The sequence below is a fragment of the Mastigoproctus giganteus genome, chromosome 14 (assembly GCF_048544385.1).
Source record: "Mastigoproctus giganteus isolate SK-2022 chromosome 14, ASM4854438v1, whole genome shotgun sequence".
Lineage (NCBI taxonomy): Eukaryota > Metazoa > Arthropoda > Arachnida > Uropygi > Thelyphonidae > Mastigoproctus > Mastigoproctus giganteus.
This window is the reverse complement of record NC_143588.1, coordinates 117,076,141-117,100,899: the sequence shown is the minus strand read 5'-3', so window position 1 is coordinate 117,100,899 and position 24,759 is coordinate 117,076,141. Positions and strand designations below refer to the sequence as shown.

Genomic DNA, 24,759 nt, shown 5'->3' with positions numbered 1-24,759 from the left:
TGTACATAATCAAGAATAACAGCAAAACAGTTGGCCGATTTTATTCGCCTAACAATATTGTTTTTTTCTGCATCTCCCATGATACCGAGGATCTCATTTTGAATTCGTTTCCGAAGTAGTGGTCCTGAATATCTTTATTAGAAATTCGTCGAAGATGCTCTTAAATAACGGAGTCGAATTTTCCCAATAATTCTATAACACCAAGAAAGTTTCAATTGTTGGAATTTCTCAGTTGTTCAACGAAGCCACGAAAAGACAAATTACGCTCTTACAAAAATTGAACAACAGAGATTAATCGTTCAAAAACTTGACGCCATCGCTTTTTTTAATTGATCGACCTATTTCTGTTCAATTTTGTCGATAGTCGAAGCAGAAAGTCTTCTTTGCGGTTCACAACAATTTACCATAGCTCCGGAATGGCTTTTGATTTTTTATGCTCTGATAATCTTGTATAAATATTGGGCCAATCGTCAAATCCGTTAGTAGCCAAGTTAATTTATATTATTTCCAAAAAGGGGACAGAAAAAACAAACTACCCTGTCAGCTGATTCGGAGTATATTATCCATGGACGGAGAATGATTTCCCGGTTCAGAAGCTTCCTTTGGCAATGAATTTTTGAGAAATGCGTTTCCTTTTCCTTCCTTGCAAAGTCTTCCAAAAGAATTTTTGGTGGACCTTTCTTCACTCAATAGTCTCTCACACGTTAGACAATTCTTTATTGGATCACTTATGTTTAGCTGACCTTCAAGTCTTGGAATTGTTTTGATTTTCTTTTTCTTGATTCCTGATTGATTCTTTGCTCTGAATAGTTGTGTCATCAGCCCGAAGTATATCTAAGTCAGCATCTATTTCTTTAAAGTCTCGATTGCCTATCTCTTCGCTCTGACTGGTTATTGCGTCATCATTATCTTGATCTTTCATGTTACTGATGATCTGTTCACTCTGACTTGTTGCTTCAGAGTTAGATTTCCAGGTTAACGACTGATTCTTGAGTTGTTGTGTTGCTTTCTTCCAACTCCAGTTCCATAAATCCTGAGGAACTCGGAACTGCTTCATCGGACGTCTTTGGCAAATACCTATCTAGAGCAGCACGTTGCTTTGCGTTAGTGACTTGCTTTAATTTATTTTATTTTTAATTTTTCACTCTGGTATTTCTTCCAATATCTCTAGCCCTCTTTGGCCCAGCATTGTTCTGCAATTATTAAAAAGCAATAAATAAAACTACGAATATAGAATATAAGGAAACGCTGTTAATAAAACCAAGGTGTTATACCCAAAATTTCATAGATAAAATTGAATTTGACAGAAGCAAGTAGTGTGGACGCTGTATTTTTTAAATATTTTTATAAATTTTAAAAAAGGTTTTAATAGTACAATTCCCCATATGGAATTTACATATTATTTTGATAAATAATTAAATTTAATTTATTGCACAGATTTTATGATAAAAGAATAAACAATATGTTAAAAATTAAATAATCTTACATTCAAAAAACATTAAATGTAAGTTCTTTTATTGAATATTATTATTATTATTAGCCATAGGTGCAAGAAAGCCTGAGGCTTATGCTGCACCATACAAAAAAAAAAAATTTCCGAGTTACCCTGAGAGAGAGAGAGAGAGAGAGAGAGAGAGAGAGATGAGAGAGAGAGAGAGAGAGAGAGAGAGAGAGAGAGAGAGAGATCACCAAGGAAGAGAAGAATGATGATATCCAGCCTCAGGACCCTGGGTGTGCCTAGCCCATATTCACCAGATATGAATCCCTGAGGTCTATGTTTTATTTCCTTGTAACTATGTTTCAAATTGAGTCAATCGAATCCAAATTTTATACATCAGAATTTTTTTAAACGGTTCCAGGAATTTGCATATTTTCATTTTCAGGTTTCATACATGTATGACAAGTAATTACTTTTGATATTTCAAGAGATGTCTAAAAACTGGCCTTGAGATAATAACCCCTAGATAATGGGTAAATTTTTCAGACCTTTATAAATAACTGTATACAGACTTTGCTTTTCACATATTATGAATTGAAAAAAGATATTAATAAAAAATTCTTTAACTAAACCTTTAAAAAAAAACCCTTTCTTTCTCTTTTTCATTTTTTCGTTTAATTTTAATTTTTCTTCCACGCAAGGGGCACAAGAGCGCGGGGCCAGATTGGGTCCAATCGGCCCTGACGAAGCATATATTCACTCCAGCAAATTCAGTAGTGAAAAATGCGCAATTTATTGCTCAGTATTCCAAGCGTGCATTCTACAAGTCGTCTTGCTGGAGTTAATCCATAATTGAAAATTTCGCTAACTGTTCAATTTTTTTGATGGGCATACCCATCAAAAAATTTGAACAGTTAAATTAAATATTAATCATCATAATGATTAATATTTAATTTCCATTTACAAAAACAAATGGCATTGCCAGCTCATTTGTACCAGGAAGAGCTCTATCAGCAAATTAAATTGTTGAAGCAATCTTCTTCCAAAATTTGAATTTTTAAAAATTATTTGAATCCATCTCATCCATAAGCACCAACGTCTATTGCAGGGAAACAGTACTTCTTATTGATTTCCGCATCACGGTATCAAAATTTGAGATTTTTTTCACTAGAGGTTCATTAGAGGTTCATTTAACATTAGAGGTTCATCAAAACTCTATATCGACATTCTGTAAAATAAAATAAAAATAATAAAAAAACTTTGGAAAACTTCCTATATGTTTCAAACATAATATAAAACTGTCCTGTTTTTAACCTATTCGAATTTGCTGGATGAATCCACCATCGTCGTTTCCTCTTTCTACTCGCAATTAACTGTACATAAATACGCAATACATCCAACTTGTACAACAACAACATCCGTCTCGAAACTGAGTCTAGAAAAAGTGAGTCGTTGGTGGTATCCAATGCAAAGCCAGAAACTTCCCATCTAGTTTGCTGCGTTTGGTTTGCTGTGTTGGAGGTATCTCACGCATCTTGTCCTGACCAAGTCTGGCTGTTCCAGACGAAACGGCACGCAAAACTGCAACCACGGACTCAGCGAAACGGCCTGGAGAAATAGTGTTCTAGTGACAAAACTGCTACATATCATCCGGCCCAAATTTGACAACAGTCCGAAAAACTTTATAGAACAGTTGATAGACATAGAACTATAGTTTTACGTTCTCTAAACTTAGCCGTTCAGTTTTGCAACTGTATAATATTTATTACTCTTCTCCCATATACTTTTAAGTTATAATTAATTGCCATATTTTTATTGGTCTGATTTTAATGAAGTTTGGAATGGCTTAACAAATATTTTTAAATGGCTCAAATATAAAATTTCGTGAAAATCCGTCAGCTGGGAGTCCCTCTGTTATGGGCAGACAGCCAATCGGGCATGGTGAAGGCCACATGTACATATGCATGTATATATGTGAACGTGCCAACAACTGAGCAATGACCTTTACTGGATGACATAATTTGTTTATGTCAGTGATAAAATTAGCCATCTTTTCTTTTTTTTTTCTCTTCTATCTAGAGGAAGAAAAAGGTAGTCCTTAAATTAAGAGTAATATATAATTAAATGTTTATTTGAATGTTTATTATTTTTTAAAGATAATTAATAAAGTTAAACAGCACCCGAAATTTGTCCTTTGACTGAAAGCGAATATTAATTTTGATTCAAAGAATATATATATTGTAATCGGCAGGTGGCGACACTGATAAGGCAAATGGAGAATTGCAAAGTGACAGTTCCATATTGTTTATCCGAGTCATGAACTCTGCTGTTGTTTGTTGCAAAAAAAAAAAAGAAAAAAAAAATAGTTCTTGAGATCAGGTGTTACACAAGATTTGAGCAGCTACCAGTTGGTAAGCTTTTAATCCTCTTAATTTGTATGCTATGTTCTTTAACTACTTGCTCATATTTGCTGGCTTTGGGATTGTGAATAAAAATGGAAATTCATTTTATGTACAGTGAAAAGGGAAAGAACCTTTTGATAGTTAATAATTACAAATTTAGAAAAGCTTATGTTTCTAATAATGGCAAAGTAAGGTGGAGATGTGTGAACAAAAACTGTACGGCAAAGGTGTTTACCCATAATGAAAAGGATAGCAGAATATTGTACAGTGAGATGCAACACAATCACGAAGCAGACCCCGATATTAACAGACAAGCACTAAGAAATAGTGCGAAGATTAAAAGTGAACAGGAATTTATGGAAAGGACCTCAAAATTTATACATTGTGAGTTGAAGAACAATCCCTTTTCTGCGTACATCAATGCCCATGATGTCATGCCTATTCGAAAGAATGCATTTGCTGCTGGACGGGATGTGTCAAAAAATCAAGATTTATTCCATGCTCTTCAAGGTATGATATATTTTTAAATATAATTTATTCGATATACCTATATAATTTTCATTATAAAAGACCTAACCTGGTGATATATCACCTAACGATCTATCAATGTATAGGCCTGACATTTATTATTTATTGCAGTTTTAAATCATAAAACCAACAAAAACGAGTTCTTTACCATTATGGATGGTACTCGTGGAATAATGGCCATTGATAATATCTAGCCGAAGTTCGATTGCATTAGATTTATTTTTTGAAAACAAACGAGCATTCTGTCGTTCCTATATTTTAAAATTTCTTAATTTGTTATTAAATTTTCTAAATGTATAAACATTAAAAATATCAATAAAAACCGAGTTGAAGAATAATTGAAAAAAATTAAAAATACTTAAAAAGTAATTATATTTAATTTAACATAATTTAATATGTAATAATTTAATTAATATATTTAATAATAATTAAAAAATTAAAAGAGTAATTGAAAATTGAGTTGAAGAAGAATTAATGGACACTGCCCTTCTTGGTCTTCTGTTATTATTAGAGTACCCATGGGTTCACTGCTGGGCCCACTGTTTTCTTATATATATTTATTAATGATGTTGATAAAGGCATATTGAGTTTAATGTCTAAGTTTGCAGATGATATGGTTGATAGGTGGTTAATGACAGTAATCATGGTAACAATGCCTGGAAAAATTATGTAGAAGTGGCAATTGAAGTTTAACATTGACAAATGCAAGGTACTTCATGTAGGTAGCAGAAATCCCAGAATAAAACCAACTGTGTGGCACCACACCCATGGTAGTAGAGAATTAAAAGACTTGGGGATAATCATGCAGTCAGACATGAAGTTCTCAGAGCAATGCAGACAGGCTGCTAGGGCAACTCATGGGGTTTTGTCAATGATATTTTGATAGCAGGAATGAAAAGGTGATAATATTGTTGTATAAAGCAATGGTTAGGCCACATCTTGAATACTACATACAGGTCTTGGGGAGGGGGAGGAATCCTGTTTTAGGAAGTATATGGATCTGTTGGAATAGGTGCAGAGAAGAGCAACGAGATTAGTGAGAAGAACAAAAGGGTCCTCTTGCCAGGAAAGGCTTCTTGTGCAAATTGCATCGTCTGAAGACTAGTCACCTGTGAGGTGATCTCATTGAGTTGTTTAACACTTTGAATGGATTGAAGTAAGCTAATTTCTGATTCCTTATCCTGTCCTTTGCATAGGCTACACATGGAGCATAAATTCAAATTGAGAGTAGATGCACAGAAATTTGCTTTCAGCTAGTGGGTGGTTGATTGTTGGTGCAAACTTCCATCTGGTGGTGTGGAAGTAGATAGTTTGAATAAATTCAAAGAACTAGGCAAATTATAGGACAGGTGATATAGGAAGCATTGCTAAGTTTTTTTTTTTTTTCTTTTGCTGATGCTATATAAGCTTTCTTTCTTGCATCATTTGCCTCTATTATTCTTATCTTATCTTTCTTCATGGATTAGGCGATCCGCCTGTTCCAATCTCGAAGAGGTTTGCCCATCTTTTCTTTGGTCTTCCTCTGTCTCTTTTTCCTTTTGCTCTATATGTATAAGCTAATTTAGGGAATCTATTATCTTCCATTCTTTCTACATGTTCTTTCCATCTTTGTCTATATTCTATAATTTTTCCATTAATTGAGTAAATCTTTAGTTCCTTTCTAATATTTACATTTGGTATTTTATCTAATTTTGTACATCCTTTAACATATCTTAAAAATTTCATTTCTGCAGCTTGTATTCTATTAATGTCTCTCAGTATCCATGTTCAAGAATCATAAAGAAGTGTTGATTGCCATTACTTTGTAAAATTTCAATTGTGTTTCTTTCCTTGTTTTCTTAGCCAGAGTTCTTTTTATTGTTCCCCATATATTTTGAAATTTCACCAATTTCTGGTTCATATCTTCTTCGACATCATATGTTATATCACATCCTAGATATTTAAAATGTTTTACTTGTTCTAATATTTTATTGTCTATAACTATTTTTGTTCTCACCGTATTTTTCCCTTTAAAAGCCATTGTTATAGTTTTCATAGTTGATATTTTAACTTTATATTTTTCTGTAATCGGTTTAATTTAAATACTGCTCTTTGTAAATTATCTTCACCATCTTGAATAATTACTTGATCATCTGCAAATAACAGTTGATTAATCCTGTTCTTTGTATTTAAATGGATTAATTTCTTCTTTGCATTTACATATCATCCTCGATATATATGTTAAACAGCGTTGGTGACAAGCTACATTCCTGTCTTAAACTCCTTGATTTTTTATACTTTCTTCTGTTAATTTATTACCTGTATCTATTACTATTTTTGTTCCTTGATATAAACTGTATTATTTTTGTAAGATGCTTTGGGTATCCTTTATTACTCAGTCCCATAGTTTTCGTCTGTTTACTCAATCAAATGCCTCTATTATTATTAATACTAATTTAACCTATGATAAAAATTTCGTGGAAAGGGTTTCATTTCCTTGCCAAAATAAAAAAATTGTTGTTCACTTTCTGAAACTTCTTTTGTCTGTTTACAATATGAAAAAAAAAAAAAAAGTTAAAATAAATGTTTAGTATTGGGTAACTTCGTTTTTCCTTCTACTTGATATCATTTTTTTGTTTGTTTGAGAGTGGCCCAATCCAATGCCACTTGGCTGCGATGCTCGAATGATATGACAAGTGATCTGACACAAGGCTCCAAAGTGACGCGCTGTTAGTTTTAAACTAACGTTAACAAACGAGAGGGCGCTCGTGAAGTAACGTGACATTCTTGTGACGTGGTGTTGTGTTACTGCGGCCATGTCAGTGAAATAGAAACTGCGCAACTTTATGTCAGTGTCACGTCACTTGTTTGCACAGTTATTTTCTTTAAATTATTATGAAAGACGACCCAGATTTTAATATTTTATTTGTGTCGCTTATCGAAAAATACTCGTGTTTATATGATTATAGCTGTGCTGATTATAGTAATAAAAACGTACAAGATCGGGCGTGGGATGTAATAGCGAAGGAAGTTTCAGCTTCAGGTAACTTTCACGGTTATATACCTTCTATGGACCTACTAATGCAAAAATAAGAACTTAAGTACAGAAAATATTTGGGTTAGTCTTTCCAATCTGGTATCCCTTCCGATTAATCGTTGCGAGTAGCAGTGATCGATATTCCTAGGGTGTTCAACCCCCACCTTGCCGCTGCTTTACAATCGGGAACTCGTTTTCCGATTTTAAAACAGTAATGTTCTGCTACTGCAACATGATCTAGGTATTTGGGCCGAGAAAAAGCAATAGAAGATTGACATTGACAAATGAAAAGTACTGCAGCATGTTCGAGAGGCAGCCAGAGAGGGTAATACACTTGATCAGGTTATCAGCAGTGATCATTCGTGTATTAAGAATTTGCAGATAAAGGAACCACTAGGTGGCAGCGATCACAGTTTACTAATGTCGGATTTACTTAAAGATATAATTACCATCAGGGGTAAAGGTAAGGGTTTTTGCTTCCATAAAGGTGACTACAGTGGTCTCAAGCAGTTTTTAAATTCTGTACAGTGGGACCAACTGATGATGTTACCAACAGCAAATTCTAAGTATGAAGCATTCAAGGAATTAATCGTGGAAGGTACTAGATGTTTCATACCATTTAAGAAATACTGTTCAAGGTTTAGGCCTAAATGGTTATCAAACGAACTAATGAGACTTGTGGCAGAGAAGAAACGTGCATGGGATGCATATAAATTATCATGTGACACAGAAGCCTATGGCAGATATAATCAAGTCACAAAGGAGATTAGGCAAGCGAAAGCAGATTACAAGAAATCTTTGGCAAAGGATGATAAGAAAAACAGCAAGGATTTCTTTACTTATATAAACTGTAAAAGGAAGGGGATGAATCAGATCGGTTCACTTGATATCGATGGTTTGATTGTTGATGACTCTGCTGAGATAGCAAACAAACTGAATGAGTATTTTGCATCTACATTCACACATGAGGAGTTATTAAGGAAAGAAAATGCCAGGTTATCAAATTGTAGCAGGGTGCTTAATGATTTTGTAATTACTGAGAGCAAAGTGGAGGAAAAATTGTTTAAGTTAAACATAAGAAAGGCACCTGGGGTGGATGGGATCTATCCAGTTATATTAAAGGAGGCGGCAAAAGAACTAAGCAAGCCTTTAGCCATAATTATGAGAGCATCCTTGGACTCACAGGAGGTCCCCATGGACTGGAGATGTGCAAATGTATCCCCAGTTCACAAAGGGGAAATCAAAGGGTGACACGAGTAATTACAGACCAGTTAGTTTAACTTCTGTTCCGGGTAAAATAATGGAGTCACTGGTTAAAGATGCATTGCAGGATCATCTAGACAAGACTGCAGCAATAATTCAGACACAGCATAGGTTTGTTAAGGGAAAGTCTTGTCTGACAAATTTCATTGGATACTATGATGTGGTTACAAAGGAACTGGATGCAAAAAATAATTTTGCTATCATATACTTGGATTTCAGGAAAGCTTTTGACACTGTTGTGCATGGAAGACTACTGTACAAATTGGAGCAGAGTGGTATTAAGGGTAAGTTGCTACAATGAATAAAAGGGTGATTGAGTGAGAGAAGACAGAGGATGGTAATCAATGGATGCTGCCCTTTGTGGACTAATGTTATTAGTGGAGTCCCACAGGGTTCGATGTTGTGTCCACTGTTGTTTTGTATATTTATCAATGATATTGATGAAGGTATATCAGACGTAGTGTTGAAGTTTGCAGATGATACAAAGGTTGGTAGGGTTGTTAATGACAGTAATGGCAGTGTGCTACTGCAACAGGATCTAGAAAATTTGGGCAGGGCCGAGAAGTGGCAACTGAATTTTAACATTAAAAATGCAAAGTACTACATATGGGTAGAAGTAACCCCGGAGGAACGTACCAACTGTGTGGTACTACACTTAGTCTGGTAGAAAATGAAAAAGACCTGGGAGTAATTGTGCAATCAGATGTGAAGTTTTCTGACAGTGCAGACAGGCTGCAAGAGCAGGTCATGGGGTTATGTCAATGATATACAGGAATTTTGCTAGCAGGTAAAAGGAAGTGATTGTCCCTTTGTCAGGCCATGCCTTGAGTACTGCATACAGGTCTGGAGGCCTCATTATAGGAAGGATGTAGATTTGCTTGAGCGTGTACAGAGAAGGGTAACAAGATTGGTGAGGGGAATGAAGGGATCTTCTAACCAAGAGAGGCTTAAGTTCTGAAAATTGCAGCGGCTGGAGACTAGGCACCTGCGAGGTGATCTGATTGATGTGTATAAGTCCTTGAATGGGTCGAGTGTGCTGAATTCTGATGCGATTCTTCCACTTGCTCAGATTACGAACTGAAGGGGGCATAAATTCAAATCTAGGAAAGACAATTGTAGAATAGATGTGCAGAAACTTTCTTTTAGCCAGCAGGTGGTTAATTGCTGGAACAAACTTCCATCTGTCGTTGTGGAAGTTGATTGATTAAATAAATTCTAGGAGGAACTGGACACATTTAGAGGGAATGGTTGTGTGAATTTTTTTTTGGCTGATGCTACATAAGCTCAGATGCTTGCTTTCTTGCATCACAAGCCATGATTACTATTACTGCACATGGGCAGCAGTGATCCCAGATTAACATACAAACTGTGCAGTATTATACTCAGGGTAGTGGAGAATAAAAAGACTCTGTGCATTTAGCTATAAAGTTTTCGGAATGCAGGCAGGCTGCCAGGATGGCACATTGGGTTTTGTTAATTAAATACAGAAATTTTGATACAGGGATAAAGGAGGTAATTATTCCATTGTATAAAGAAATTATCAGGCCACATCTTGAGTATTGCATACAGGTCTGGAGGTTTCATTTTAGATAGGACATCAAGTTGCTGGAGGGGAGTACAGAAAAGGGCAACGATGGGGTGCTTTTACCTAGAAAGGCTTCAGTTTTGAAAATTGCTGCATATGGAGACTAAGGCAAGGTGATCTGATCCGATTGAGATTTTGAATAGACTGAGCTTTGTGCGGGCTGAGCAAGTTTCTCTTGCTCAGACTACACCACAAGGGGGTAAATTCAAATTGAGGAAGGATGGTTGCAGAACACATATGTGGAAGTTTGCCTTGCTGGAACAAACTTCCATATGTCATGGACGTGGATAGCTTGAATAAATTCAAGGAAAAACTGTTGGAGGGAGTGGATTTGTGAAATGGGAAGTGTTTTTTTTTTGTTTTTTTTTGCTGATGCTGTATAAGCTTGCTTCATTTGCCACTGCTACTAATAATAATCATGGATCTAGAAATACAACTAAAATCTACTTGCCCACAAGTATTTTTATGAAATTAAAACTTCATGGCTTTTCATACCAACAAAGAAATATTGTTCAAGATTTAGGCCCAAATAGATGTCAGATGAACTAATTAGACATGTGACAGAGAAGAAAAATTGCATGGGATACATATAAATTAATGTGACACAGAAGCCTATGATAGATATAAGCTGGTCTGTAACCAAGTTACAAAGGAGGTTAGGCAGGTGAAGGCAGATTACGAGAAATCTTTGGCAAAGGCTGCAAATAAAAACAGCAAAGAGTTCTTTAGTTATGTAAACTCTAGAAGGAAGAGGATGAATCAGATTGGTCCACTTGATATCGATGGTTCAACTGTTGATGATCCTACTCAGGTAGCTAACGAACTAAATGAATATTTTGCATCGATATTCATACACGAGGAGTTATTCAGGGAGGGGAATGCCAGAGGTGTGTTCGACTCTGGCAGTAAATTAGTTAATCTTGTAATAACTCAGAGTAAAGTGGAGGAGAAATTGTTGAAGATAAACACAAGAAAGGCACCTGGGGTGGATGGAATCTATTCAGTTATATTAAAGGAGGCGCCAAAGAAAGTAAGCAAACCCTTAGCCATAATTATGAGCTTCCCTGCACTCAGGGAAGGTACCCATGGACTGGAGATGTGCAACTGTGACTGCAATCCACAAAGGAGGATCAAAGGGAGACACAGGTAATTACAGACCTGTTAGTTTAACTTCTGTTCCAGGGAAATTAATGGAGGCACTGGTTAAAGAAGCATTGCAGGATCATCTAGACAAGACTTCAGTTTTAGCTCGGACACAGCATGGGTTTTTTAAGGGGAAGTCTTGTCTGACTAATTTGATTGGATACTATGATGTAGTCACAAAGGAACTGGATGCAAAGAATAACTTTGATATTATATATTTGGATCTTAGAAAGGCTTTTAATACTGTTCCACATGGAAGACTGCTGCACAAATTGGAGCAGTGTGGCACTGGAGGCAAATTGTTGCTATGGATAAAGAGATGGTTGAGTGGGAGAAGACAGAGAGTGGCAATCAATGGACACTGCTCTTTGTGGACTAATGTTATTAGTGGAGTCCCTCAGGGTTCAGTGTTGTGTCCATTGTTGTTTTCTGTATTTATAAATGATATTGATGGTATATCAGGCTTAATGTCCAAGTTTTCAGACAATACGAAGGTTGGCATGGTTGTTAATGACAGTACACTGCTGCAACAGGATCTTGAAAAGTTGAGCAATGAAGTTGAAGTTTAACATTGACAAATGTCAAGTTTTACATATGGGAAGCAGTAATCCCAGAGTAATGTATCAACTCTGTGGTACCACACTGACAGTGGTAGAGAATGAAAAGGACCTGGGGGTAATTGTGCAGGCAGATATGAAGTTTTCTGAGCAGTGCAGACGGTCTGCAAGAGTAGCTCATGGTGTGTTGTCAATGGTATACAGGAATTTTTCTAGCAGGGATAAGGAGGTGATATCCCCTTGTATAAGGCAATGGCCAGGCCACACCTTGAGTACTGTATACAGGTCTGGAGGCCTCATTTTAAGGATGTAGAGCTGTTGGAACAAGTATAGAGAAGGGCAATAAGATTAGTGAATGGAAGGGTTGCTCTTACGAAGAAAGGCTTAAGTTTTGCAAATTACAGTGTTTGGAGACTAGGCACCTGCGAGATGATCTGATTGAGGTATATAAAGCCTTGAATGGTTTGAGCATGCTCAATGCGGATAGGATTCTTCCTCTTGCTCAGAATAATTGCCTGAGAGGGCATAAATTCAAATTGAGGAAAGATGGTTGTAGGATAGATGTGCGGAAGTTTGCCTTTAGCCAGCGGGTGGTTGATTCCTGGAACAAACTTCCATCTGTCGTAGAAGTTGATAGCTTAAATAGATTCAAGGCAGAACTTGGAGAACTTGATAAACATTTGGAGCAAGTGGATGGGTGAAATAAGGGTGGGTTTTTTTTTTTTTTTTTTGGCTGATGCTATATAAGCTTGCTTTCTTGCATCATGTGCCTTTGCTAATAGGTGGTGGTGGTACTGCAAGTATGTCAACAATTACAATAAAAATAAACTTTAGACAAGATAATTTTCTTGCATCTTCAAAGGTAATTTGGTAGAACCATGGAAAACTTATGTTTTCAATATATTTCAATTATGTAGGGAAAATGGATCAAGATAGATAGTGCTTAAATGATTTGCAAAGAGCATCTGTTTCTTTTTTGTGGAGACTGTAGATCAACAAACCAATTAAAAACAATAGATCAACCACTAATAAAAAGCAATGCCAATTCTGTGACAAAAAGTGGAAAAATTAAATTTTTTGCTAACAGATTTTTTCTATTTTTCAGTAACTAGCAGGTGAATAATTTGCATATTTGCATTTCTTAAATTGTTCGGTGAACTATACGGTTTACAGACAGCCAGGAAAACCCATAGTGTCCTATCAAACGTTACTCTGTAGAGATAGGTCATAATTCCACTGTATGAGACAATTGTAAGACCACATTTTGGAATACTGTGTTTAAGTATGGAGATCTCATCTGAAAAAAAGACGAGCTTCCTGAAAGGGTCCAATGATGGGCATCTCGACTGGTGAGATCGGTAGGACAACCATATGAGGAAAGGCTGATTATGCATCGTACAGACCTTGGGAAACAGGCATCTCAGAGGTGACCTGAGTGAGATTTATAAGGCTCTGAGAGGGATTAGCAAAATAAATGAAGGTGGGATTCTCAGTATTATAAGGAATTCCAGAACTAGTGGTCATAAATTCAAGTTGCAGGGGTTGAGGTTTAGATTAGATTGTAGGAAGTATTCTTTTAGCCAGCGAGTCATTGTTTGTTGGAACAAGTTCTCCTGGCAGGTAGTTGAGGCCGACAGTCTGAATAAATTCAAAGGTCAACTGGATAGTCACCTGTATGAGGAGGGAAGCATATAATTTGTATTTTCTTATCTACTTGGGGTTTTTTTTTTTTTTTTTTTTTGTCAGTGTAGCAAAATCTCGTGGCTTCCTTGCTATAGCAAATACTATTACTATTTGTTTTCCTTTGTGAAAGTAGTCCCGGCAAGTTGTTTTTAAGGGAAATGCTTAATCTTCAATGAAATAAAAAGAAAATGGTGTAGAATCTTCATTAGAAGGAGATGGCCAACTTTGTTTGTGAGGGCCGAGTATAAAATAATATGTGGGGGCTGGAGTTTATTTCAAAGTACCTTCTTTCATAAATAACAGAATATTTATGAACAATAGGTATGATTATAAAATTATGCATTTAGATTTTTAAAAAATAAAATAAATAATATTCCTTTGGTATATATAGTAATGTGCATCTAGAAACAAGATAAAAGCAGTTATGACCAATCTGAAAATACTTCACAAACAGGGATTTCTTGCATGGGTTAGCATCTAATAATTTGAACTTGGGCTCAGCATGCTTTCATTATGTGTATTGTATTTCTTGGAACTGCTCTAAGCAGTTCCAAGAAATACTGATTCAAATTCCCTTTTATTAGCTTGTCCAAAGGAGCTTTCTTATAATATACTCTTCTATTACTATTACGGTCATATTTACCATCTTTTCTATAGTTTTCCTAGTAATCACTGATCCTTTTTTAGAATCAGTGGTTAATAGGAAAATTATAGAAAAGAATATTATACTTTATAATTACACAATACTGATCTTGAACGTGGCGGTAGAGTTTTTATTTCAATGTGCTTTCTTATTGACACTATTATAACAATTAGGCAAAATCCACAACTCTAGCATTTTGTTGTGTTATCTATTTCCCTGTTGATGGCAGTTATAAGTAATTTGGTCATACTGCAAAGTATCAGAAAAGAAGTAAATATATTTTTAATCATGAGACTTTGAACGAGATTAATATTGATTACAGTATATTATTATTAAATATTTTTACTTGTTTTAGTGTTGGAGTGTAAAGAACGATGGAAAAATCTAAGGGCATGTTACACAAGACATTTGAAGTCCACTAAAGTCCCACTTCATCCTGGCACCAAACATAGAAAGCCTTACTATTTAGCAAAATATTTACATTTCTTGCAACCATTCACAAAATCAAGAAAACAGTGTGGTAATGTGCAGTGTTCACAAACAGAACCAGTAGCACATTTGAAGGAGAACTATAGTGATGCGGATTGCCAAGCGTCCAAACTGGCATTACCGTTGCAGCACAATAGGCAAGGTGAAGTGTTACTGAATGAAACTGGTGTGATTACAAGAAATGAGAGTGATCAAAAAGAAACTGTAGTTGATCAACCTACTTCATTCAGTAAGAAAAGCAGAAAGACTTTGGCTCAGAATATATCAGTTGAAGACATCAAGTCAGTATACAGATTTTTTCAGTCCAAGAGGTTCCCCAATGAAAATGACATGGAAGATACCGATTTATCTTTCTTCAAAAGTGTGCTTCCTGATATGAGAGAAATGAACAACGATCAGAAAAGACGTTTCAGAATCGGAATTCTTAATTTAGCACAAGAGATACTAAGAGAAAATTGTGCATCAAGAGCATCTTCAAGTTGACATGATTAATCATCTTATAACAACCTCTCAGAAAGACCATCACCAAATGTATTATCTGTGCCTCCTACATTTGTTTGTTTTTAGTATTGAACAAGAAGCATCACTCTGATGTGTTTGGAAATTTCAGATATATTTATTATAACTAATTGTTTAACAAATTTAATCACTGTAAAGTTTTGTAATAAAATTATTATTATTAAATAATTAATGGTCTTTGCCTCATTGTAATTGGAAGACCAAGATTAAGCGAGATCAGTTTTGTCACTTTTTTTGTTTAGTTATTGTGGGTTCAATCAGTTACTAACAAATTAAAGGAATTTCTGTTCATTCTGTAAAAGAGTGACATCTTTGAATCATCACTGGTTAATTCTTTAAAATGCAACATAGGCACCACCACGTTTATATTAGCGATGGGCATAATCGAAGAAATCATTCGAATATGAGTATAATTGAATGATTTGCTATAATTAGTTATGCTAATCACTATTTTATCTGTGTCATCTCGATATGTGTCAAATTGACAAGTTGTATATCAGCTCATGCAGATCGCATGGTATGATTCCATGTTTTCTTTTCTAGATACATTTTATGTATCAAAAAAAAAACTCACTAATTCCAATCATTTATAATTCTGACTGCCTTTTTTTTTTTATGTTTGTATTTTATTTATGCAGAAACAGACCCGGCCTAAATGAAAATTTATGATACATTTCTGAACTTCTGTCAGAATGGTTTTATGATCATTTTGTAAAATAAATAATTTTCTGAAAGGAAAAAATTATATGCAAATATAATTTTTCCTTTCAGTAAAAATAAATATAAAATTAAGGCATGAAAACACAGGACCTTTAGTCAACAGAAAATTTCCGATAAAAAAAATGGCAATGTGATTCAAACGGGAGTGTCTACATCTGATTATGTTTATAGTTAAACATGCAAGACTTTAAAAAATCACATTTGTATTTTACTTGATTTGAACCTTTTTATATTCAAAACAAACTGGAATACAAACATTTTCATAAAATTTTCTTCATCATATTTGTGTCTTAATACTATATGACTATACATTTGCTAGACTGTGAATAAACTTGCTTGTTTTTATGAACTACAATTCAAAAACATTTATGTATGCAGGTATTTGAAAAGTTTGTGGCCTTAATATGAAGGGTTCATTTGAGGACTCTGTTAACATGTTACTTTTCAACATAGTCCTCTTTGGAGTCAATACACTTTTGCCATTTGTGCTGCCATGTGTTGATTCTAAGCTGCAAAGAAACCTTTCTCTTGGACCTCCAGGAATGCATCCATTGTAGCAGTGATGTTACTGTCAATGAGAAAATAGATGCCAGCCACGTATTTTTTTTCAAACTAGGAAACAGGTGAAATCCTGATGGTGCTAGATCTGATGAATATGGGGGACGGTAGAATATTTTAAAACTACACTCATGCAGTGAAATCGTGGCAATGACAGACCTGTGGGCGGGCATGTTGTCCTGGTGGAACAAGACTCCTTTTCTGAGTTTTCCTTGGTGTTTGTCTGTTTTCATGCAAATTCCTTACAAGGTCTGTGTAATATGCTCCTGTAACTGCCGCCTGACCTTTCTGAAAGTAATCCATTAGCTACACTCCATCAGCATCCCAAAAATATTATGCCATCAAGTTGCCAGCAGAAGTAATCAACTTGTCTTTGTTTGGAGGGGGAAAAGAGCTGTGTTTCCGCTGTTTGGACTGCTCCTTTGTCCCTGGTCACAAACTCTGGAAGAAGTTTGCTAGATCTGCTTGAAAACAATGCAATGTTCATTTTACTTGACAACAACTTTGGGACCCATTGTGCTGACACCTTTTTCATAGCAAGAACCTCTGTTATTATGTGGCACACATGTTCAGATGAGATGTCCAGGACACTGGAAATGTGATCAACAAGTGAACTGTCACTTGTTGATCACTCGTCACTAGATCATGCATACTTGTCAACAATGTCTGGTGTGGACATTCCAGATCTTCTGCAGTATGGGTTATCTTCCAGACTCTTCCTCCTTTGTTTATCTACTGGCCACTTCTTAACAACTGAATAGGAATGGACATCCCCTGCCAAAGTTTTATAAACATATCCACACGAAACTGCCTTTGCATTAGTCCTTTTATTCCCCCAAATGACTGCACATTGTCTGATTTTGCCTCATTCACACAACTTTGTTGATTTTTTAGGAGCTATAATTAAAAAAAGACGATATTGAAGCTGCATGAAACTTGGTGGATTACTATTTGAATTGTTATACATTAAGTACAGAAATTTTTAACACTGTACCACTACCTTTTCATATTCAAGCCATAAACTTTTCAAATGCCCCTTATATATATATTCTGTGTAATTAAATTCTACATTTTCTTTTATGTGATTTCACTAGACGAATGAATGTTCGTTGAAAAATAAATAGGAAACTGTCCTTGTCCAATGACATTTGCTGCTAACTTAGCATGTGATTTTTTTTTTTTTTTACTTTACCTAGAGATTTGTATGGGCACTTGTATATAAATGTAAATGGATTCATACCTAATACATGTAACTAGAAGAAATATAGCTTTTTAATGCATTCATCAAATTCAATCATATATATGTATGAGGATGAATGGGCCTGTTGTACTGGAATCCATAGTGATACGAAATAATGATAACGTATATATAAAGAAGATCCTGGATATAAATGATATAGAGAAGAAAAGAATAAATGGCAGAATAAAAAAAAAAAGAAAAGATTGAGACACATAGAAGATGACAGACCAGAAAGACAAAGATTAAATGCCAAAAAGACTAATACACTGGTGTGCAAAACTTAAGGACCAACACTATTTCTAAAAGTTACTTTTTTTTTGGTAGTTATTGGCACATCGGCTTCTGTGGCCATAGTGCACCTCCCAATGTTTTTGCAGTACTTTGATCCAAGCCCGAGGCGGGATTCGAACCCGCGACCTTTGGGTTGCCAGGCAGGCACCTTACCCACTTGGCTAGTCAGGTCGGCTCTAAAAGTTACAACCACAAAATCTTTACTTAAGGTATGCTTTACTGATGAGAGTAGATTGAGTCTGAGCAGCAATTATGGACATCAGCTAATCTGGCGAGAGGTTGGCATACAGTATCACTTCCCAAACATCATTGAAAGGGATCGATATGGTGGTCGAGGTGTTCTCGTCTGGGGAGGCTTACCTTGGATGGATGTACACAACTCCAGATACTGGAAGGCGGTACTGTAACCAGTGCACGCTACTGTACTGAGGTAATCCTTCCCCATATGCATCTGTTCTGAGGTGCCATTGGCCCAGAGTTCGTGTTTATGGATGATAATGCCACACCCAATCGCACTGCAGCTGTTGATATGCTTTTGGAAAGTGAGGACATTGTTTGTATGGATTGGCCTGCCCATTCCACTGATCTAAATCCCATCAAACACATGTGGGACGCTCTTGGGAGACACCTAGTGGTGCGTCCACACCCACCAGAAAATGGCGCTGACAGAGGAATGGATGATGTTACCATAAGAACTTATCAGCAACATTGTTCTAAGTATGGACAGGTGGTGCAAAGCCTGCATCGACATTAGGGGTGGCCATATCTCCTACTGAGGACCACCTCTTCCCTTTGTTCCATCTTTGGCAGTGATGCATCTGTATCATGGCAGCCAGTGCTATGTTGCCATTTTTGAATAAAGTCCCTCTGTACAGTTTTGTTTCCATTGTTGTTTCCTTCATCATTTCTGTACCTCACAAGGTTCCTTTGGTATGCTTTTCCCATATCCAAGCGACTCCTATGACAAGCTATAGGTGAAAACCCGACTGGTCCTTAAATTTTGCACACCAGTATAGCTAGTCTCCTGAAAGTGAGGATAACAGGAAGGTCCTTGAAAGAAAAGTATAAATTCTTCCTTCTCTGTGACTTCTGATAGTGAGAATAATAAACAGACACCAATTTGAAGCAGCAGAGCCTACTATCAAGCATAATTGCACGAGTGTTATCAATGAACACTGCTCTTTGTTATTAGTGGAGCCCCACAGTGTTCGGTGCTGGCTCACTGCTGTCTGTATTTATTAAATGATATTGATGAAGGTACATCAGTCCTAGTGTCTAAATTTGCAGATACGAAGGTTGGCAGGGTGGTTAATTACAGTAACGAAGATATGTTGCTGCAACAAAATCTAAAAAAAAATTGGGCACATGGGTAGCGGTAATCTCAGAGTAACATACACTGTTTACCTTGGATATGTGAAAAGCATGCTGAGCATCTTATAGGGAGGTCCCAGAAGAGACTGGTGCTTCCTGATATTTTTCTTGGCATCTTCCCAGGCTGATTGTGAAGACACCAGAAAAGCTACAGATATAGTCCAATTCTGCATACCTCCGAAATAGGTATGTGATGGTATTGCAGTATGTCTTGAAGCATTGAGAATACAATTAAATTGAGTATACAGTTAAAATATTTTTAACTTTGATTTGGATCAACTGAAAGTTCCAATCCTTTCAATAATAAGCCTGAATTAGAATAATATAAGATTAAATATGTATCCTGTAAACCTCCTAAACCTCCTGTAATAAAATTTTAGTACTTTTAGAGACATCCTGTTGTAGCTGTTTTTTTGAAATTGTCTACAAATTTATGGATTTTTCAACCCTGATCAGGATTGGCTTCTCCCCTTCTAAAGTCAATGAAATTCAGTCCAGTATCTCTTGGATTGTTTTAAATAAATTTAAATTTCCAGTATCTAGGATTGAATCCATTTACAGGTCTATTAGTGCCACACACATCCACTATTAAAAAAATCCTGATACCATTGCCAGGATTTTTCAGTTAACATAGTTGATGTGTACAACTGAGGAACAGTGGCACGTTATCCTATAGGCAAAAAAGACATCTGGCAGAAAACTACAGAACATTAATGTTAAAGAACACAATTTTTAAGAGAGGAACAGCTTAGCTTATTGTGTCCAGTGCCTGAACTGTGGTGGGGATCACGTTGGCAGAACAAAAAGACATTTTAAAGGAAAAATGGCAGTACACGAAACTGCCATACATCAGGCAAACTTTGCAGTTTTGATCTGGGCTCGATATTTTTTGGATGACCAACATGAGTCCTGAGGAACAGTGGCACATTATCCTATAGGCTAAAAAGACATCTGCCTAAAGCCCCAATCAGAGGGGACCCCAAAATCACCATTTAAAAAACTCATTGCTGTTTTTCACTAATATTTTTTAATTGATTTTTTTTTTAATCGGAAACTGAACTTCTTAACTGCCAAGTTCATTGAACTTGTCTTTGAAGATTAATAAAAAAAATTGCGTTTTTTTTTTTTTCAAAAACGGTTTTACCGATTTTGATGAAATTTTATGTTATATAATTTATTTGTTTTGTTATCACAATAAAATGAAATAGAAAATGTTCTTTATTAGTTTTTTCTTTAGCTTGGGCCCCCAAATTCCATTTTGCGTTGAGCCCCATGAAGGTATAATGTGCAACTGCTGAAGCAGTTGAAATCCTTGAAGTTTCTTACTAATTTATCCACAGATGTTGGCTTAGATGTGTGTCTAGCCAACATCTCTAGATGAACTTGGATATGAATGACTGGGGATACACATACATCTAAGGTGCCTTCCATACTGCTGAGGGATTTTCGTTGGTCTAATATCTTTGCTGTCACTTAAAATTAGTCTGTCAGCATGCAAATTTATGTTCCACTTCCTTTCCTTGTTTTTTTCCCCTTCTACTGCTACCTTTTTTATTCTAGGAGTAATTCCTCCTTCTTAACATGCCCTTCCTTTTCTTCTTTGCAAACTTGGCTCAGAATTCATTCCTTTCTGATCATGTAGACTCAATTTGTTTTTAATATACATGCCTTACCTAATAATTTTAGGCTGATATACGTCAGAAAGTGACGTATATCAGCCTAAAAAAAGTTACATTTTACAAAATACAGTGGCATTTTAATTTTTATTTTACTATATAGATTTTATTATATGTCAGTATTTCATACCTTCCATATTCTATTTCTACAACTTTGATTTTAATAAAGGTGTTTCGAATTGTGACTGATGTATGCAATAATTTTATTATAATTAAGGCTTTTCAAAGATAATTTAAATGGTACAGTTGTGCAAGTGAAATATTTTGTTTTAATATACTGTGTGCAAGAATTTAAAGTAGCTCAATTAGGTTATAAATATAATTTTAGTGTAAATATTATATTTGTAAATATATTTTTCTTTCTTGATTTTTTAAAATTTTTTATTATTATTTATGACTTTTTATATAATTCTGGCATACCTTCTGCCAGAAATGTCCTTTCATCACTTTTAATGATATTTAAAACGTACTCCTGAGTTTGAATTTTGAATGATAAAGTTAATTCAAAATGACAGTTACTGGTCCTATTGTATAGAGACTCGGGTTTCTTCTTGTCCAATTTTAGTTCTTTTAAATTCATGTCCAGTAAGTATTGTTCTTTATCAGTTTAGGAGTTAGTGTCATATTTATTGTGAATTGTACTTAAGTGACTTGTCACTCATCACTTTTATATGATTCTGTTGCATCTTCTGTCATCAGATGATCTTCATGCTTACTTTTAATGTTCTTAACAATGCTGTCCAGGGATTTAATATGTTTCTCATCACGTGATACTTTGTCTGTTGTGAATGGACACGAGTCATCTGAATTGGTTTTATTGCTCATGGGTGCATATTCAGTATTATGTTCGCTATCATTTTCTACCACAGTTCTGCATGCTGATGTAGATAATACAGATTTATCAGGCTGATTTTCATTCTTTTTAGAGCTTTTCACAAGATACCATTTGAAATCTTTGGCACTTTTATGTTCACCTGTATTTTTAATGGAATAATTCTTATATAAATTAATTTTTTTTTCGAATTCTCTAATCTCATTCCCGTGAACACTTAAACGTGTGTGTTTAAAGTTTGAAGATTCAGAGCTGCTGCTGCTACTACTACTAATTCTGTTAACCCTCCTCTTCCTAGCAGCCCAGTATTTATTTCTGTAAGAATTTGGAGAAGAGGAAATACTCTGTTCCAGAGCTGCAGTGTAACTATCCAAGCTGTTTGTAAGTTTTGAATAATCCACTTCTGAATTTTTGAGTCCACAAGTTTGGGAAGATGTAGATTTTAAAACCACACAATCCTCTTTATTAACCAACTTTGTAGGAACATTATCGTGAATATCTGAATCTGAAGATTCAGAGCTACTAATCATTCTTTTATGCTTTTTGGGTCCACAAGTTTGGGGAGATGTAGATTTTAAAACCACACAATCCTCTTTATTAACCAACTTTGTAGGAACATTATCGTGAATATCTGAATCTGAAGATTCAGAGCTACTAATCATTCTTTTATGCTTTTTGAGTCCACAAGTTTGGGGAGATGTAGATTTTAAAACCACACAATCCTCTTTATTAACCAACTTTGTAGGAACATTATCGTGAATATCTGAATCTGAAGATTCAGAGCTACTAATCATTCTTTTATGTCTTTTGAGTCCACTGGTTTGAGATCTGGATTTGAAAACCAGAAATTCTCCAGTACTAACCAACTTTCTCGGACCATCATTCCAATTATCTGAATCTGAAGATTCAGAGCTTTTCATAATTCCATTAACTTTCCTCTTCTTGGTAGTCAAAGATTTACTTGTGTCGGAATTAAGAAAGGAGGAAGCACATTGTTTCAGTGCTACAGTGCAACTCTTTAAACTGTACTTCTTTAAAAGTTCTGAATAATTCACTTCAGAATTTTTGAGTCTACTATTTTGGGGAGGCGAGGATTTCAAAATTAAAGATTCCCGTTTATTAACCAACTTTGTAGGAGCATTATCACAATGATTTGAATCTTCAGATTCAGAGCTATAAAATCTGTTGACTTCTCTCTTCTTAACACCCAAAGAGTTACTTGCATGACAATTAGGAACAGAGAAAATATATCTTTCCAGTGCTACAGTACAACTCTTTAAGCCAAATTTCTTTATAAGTTCTGAATTTTTGAGTTCAGTGGTTTGTGAAGATGAGGATTTTGAAATCACAGAACCCCCTTTATTAACCGACTTTATAGGAGCATTATCACAATTATTTGAATCTGAAGATTCAGAGACACCGTGAATTCTTCTGACTTTCCTCCTCTTAACAACTAAAGAATTACTTGCATAGGCAATAGGAATAGAGGAAAGACATTGTTCCAGGACAACAGTGCAACTCTTTAGGCCATATTTCTTTACAAGTTTAGAATAATTAATTTTGGAGTTTGGGAGACCATCTTGAGGGAATGAAGATTTTAGAACCGGGAATACCCCTTTATTAATCAGCTCTGTAGGTATGTTATCACAAGAGTCAGGGCTGCTAACCTTTTTTTCAGGCAAAAACTGTTTCAGTGCCACAGTGCAATTCCTTAAGTTGTATTTCTTTACAAGTTTTGAATGATCTTCTTTAGAATTACTAATTTCATTGGTCTCAGGAGATTTAGATTTCAAAGTTAGAAATTCAAATTCATCAACCAACTGCATGGAAGCATTATCACCACCTTCTTTCTGTATATTAAAAGTTTTTACATTGAATACAGATGTGTGATTATTTTCTTTCGAGACAATAGATTTTTTTTGTAAAGAACTGCAAGACAAGGCAAGTTCTGTTTCATTTGATAAAAGAGTACTAATCTTATTCAGAAGCAATTCACAACCAGCACCTTCCAAACCAATCTTATCTCCGGGGTGTACTTCATGAAAATTTCCTGGAATTATTTTTTCCCCATTGAGAAATATATCATTTGTAGTCTTTAAATTTATTGTTGACTGGTCTTCGCTCTTATTCCTCCAGAAAGACCCATGCTTGCTTGACTCGTTAGCTGCAGCATCTTGACGTGATAAACAGCTGCTTCCAACAATAATCTGTGTGTTATTATAATGAATGAATAATGAATTCGTAAAAGTGCTTGCTGAGAAATGCCACTGAGATTGAGATGTCTGTGGAAATGAGGACATTTTAGTGCAAATTCTGGAAATAAATAAAAAAAAAAAAGGTATAAAGTATTATCTCCTTTAAAATTATAACTACAAAGACAGAATAAACTTTCTTCTAATAAATATACCTACAAATATATATTTCTTCTAATCAAATCTTTTATTTAAAATCAAAGTAGAATTACTGAATTAAGGAATGGGTGGGATGAATATAACGTATGGATCTTTATAATGTGGCAGTGAATCAAGTTTTCATTGAATTTTTTTTTTTTTTTTTTTAGTTACACCTTTAATCACTGTTTAAAAAACAGGATAACATTATAAAAAAAACAGTTAATTTAAAATATTTTTTCAACCTTATTAGTAATTTTTGGAACTCACTATGCTCCATTTTTAGAAAATTATACTGGGCAACAAACAGTGTTATTATAAATTTTTTTTCCCTCTGTAATTACTGAAGTTTCCTGCCTACTATAGAAAGAATGAAGCAATCTGGAAATGAGGAGACTTTTATTCAACACAGTCA

The 24,759-nt window shown here is 35.2% G+C and overlaps 2 protein-coding genes across 2 annotated transcripts in view; one reads left to right on the top strand and one right to left on the bottom strand.

Annotated features, from left to right (window-relative positions):
* The first annotated feature begins 3,799 nt into the window (after positions 1 to 3,799).
* LOC150075653 (uncharacterized) lies at positions 3,800 to 15,286 on the top strand. The gene is made up of 2 exons (XM_090388336.1): positions 3,800 to 4,350; positions 14,614 to 15,286. The coding sequence occupies exons 1-2, from the start codon at positions 3,933 to 3,935 to the stop codon at positions 15,228 to 15,230; spliced, it is 1,035 nt and encodes a 344-aa protein (XP_090244462.1). The 5' UTR covers positions 3,800 to 3,932; the 3' UTR covers positions 15,231 to 15,286.
* A 6,295-nt stretch (positions 15,287 to 21,581) lies between these two features.
* The window catches only part of LOC150075652 (uncharacterized), a 30,901-nt gene continuing 27,723 nt past the window's right edge, over positions 21,582 to 24,759 (bottom strand). The window contains exon 3 of the mRNA XM_090388256.1: positions 21,582 to 24,267. Coding sequence (XP_090244382.1) covers positions 21,777 to 24,254 — 2,478 coding nt within the window. The 5' untranslated portion in view covers positions 24,255 to 24,267 and the 3' untranslated portion in view covers positions 21,582 to 21,776. The remainder of the gene's footprint in view (positions 24,268 to 24,759) is intronic.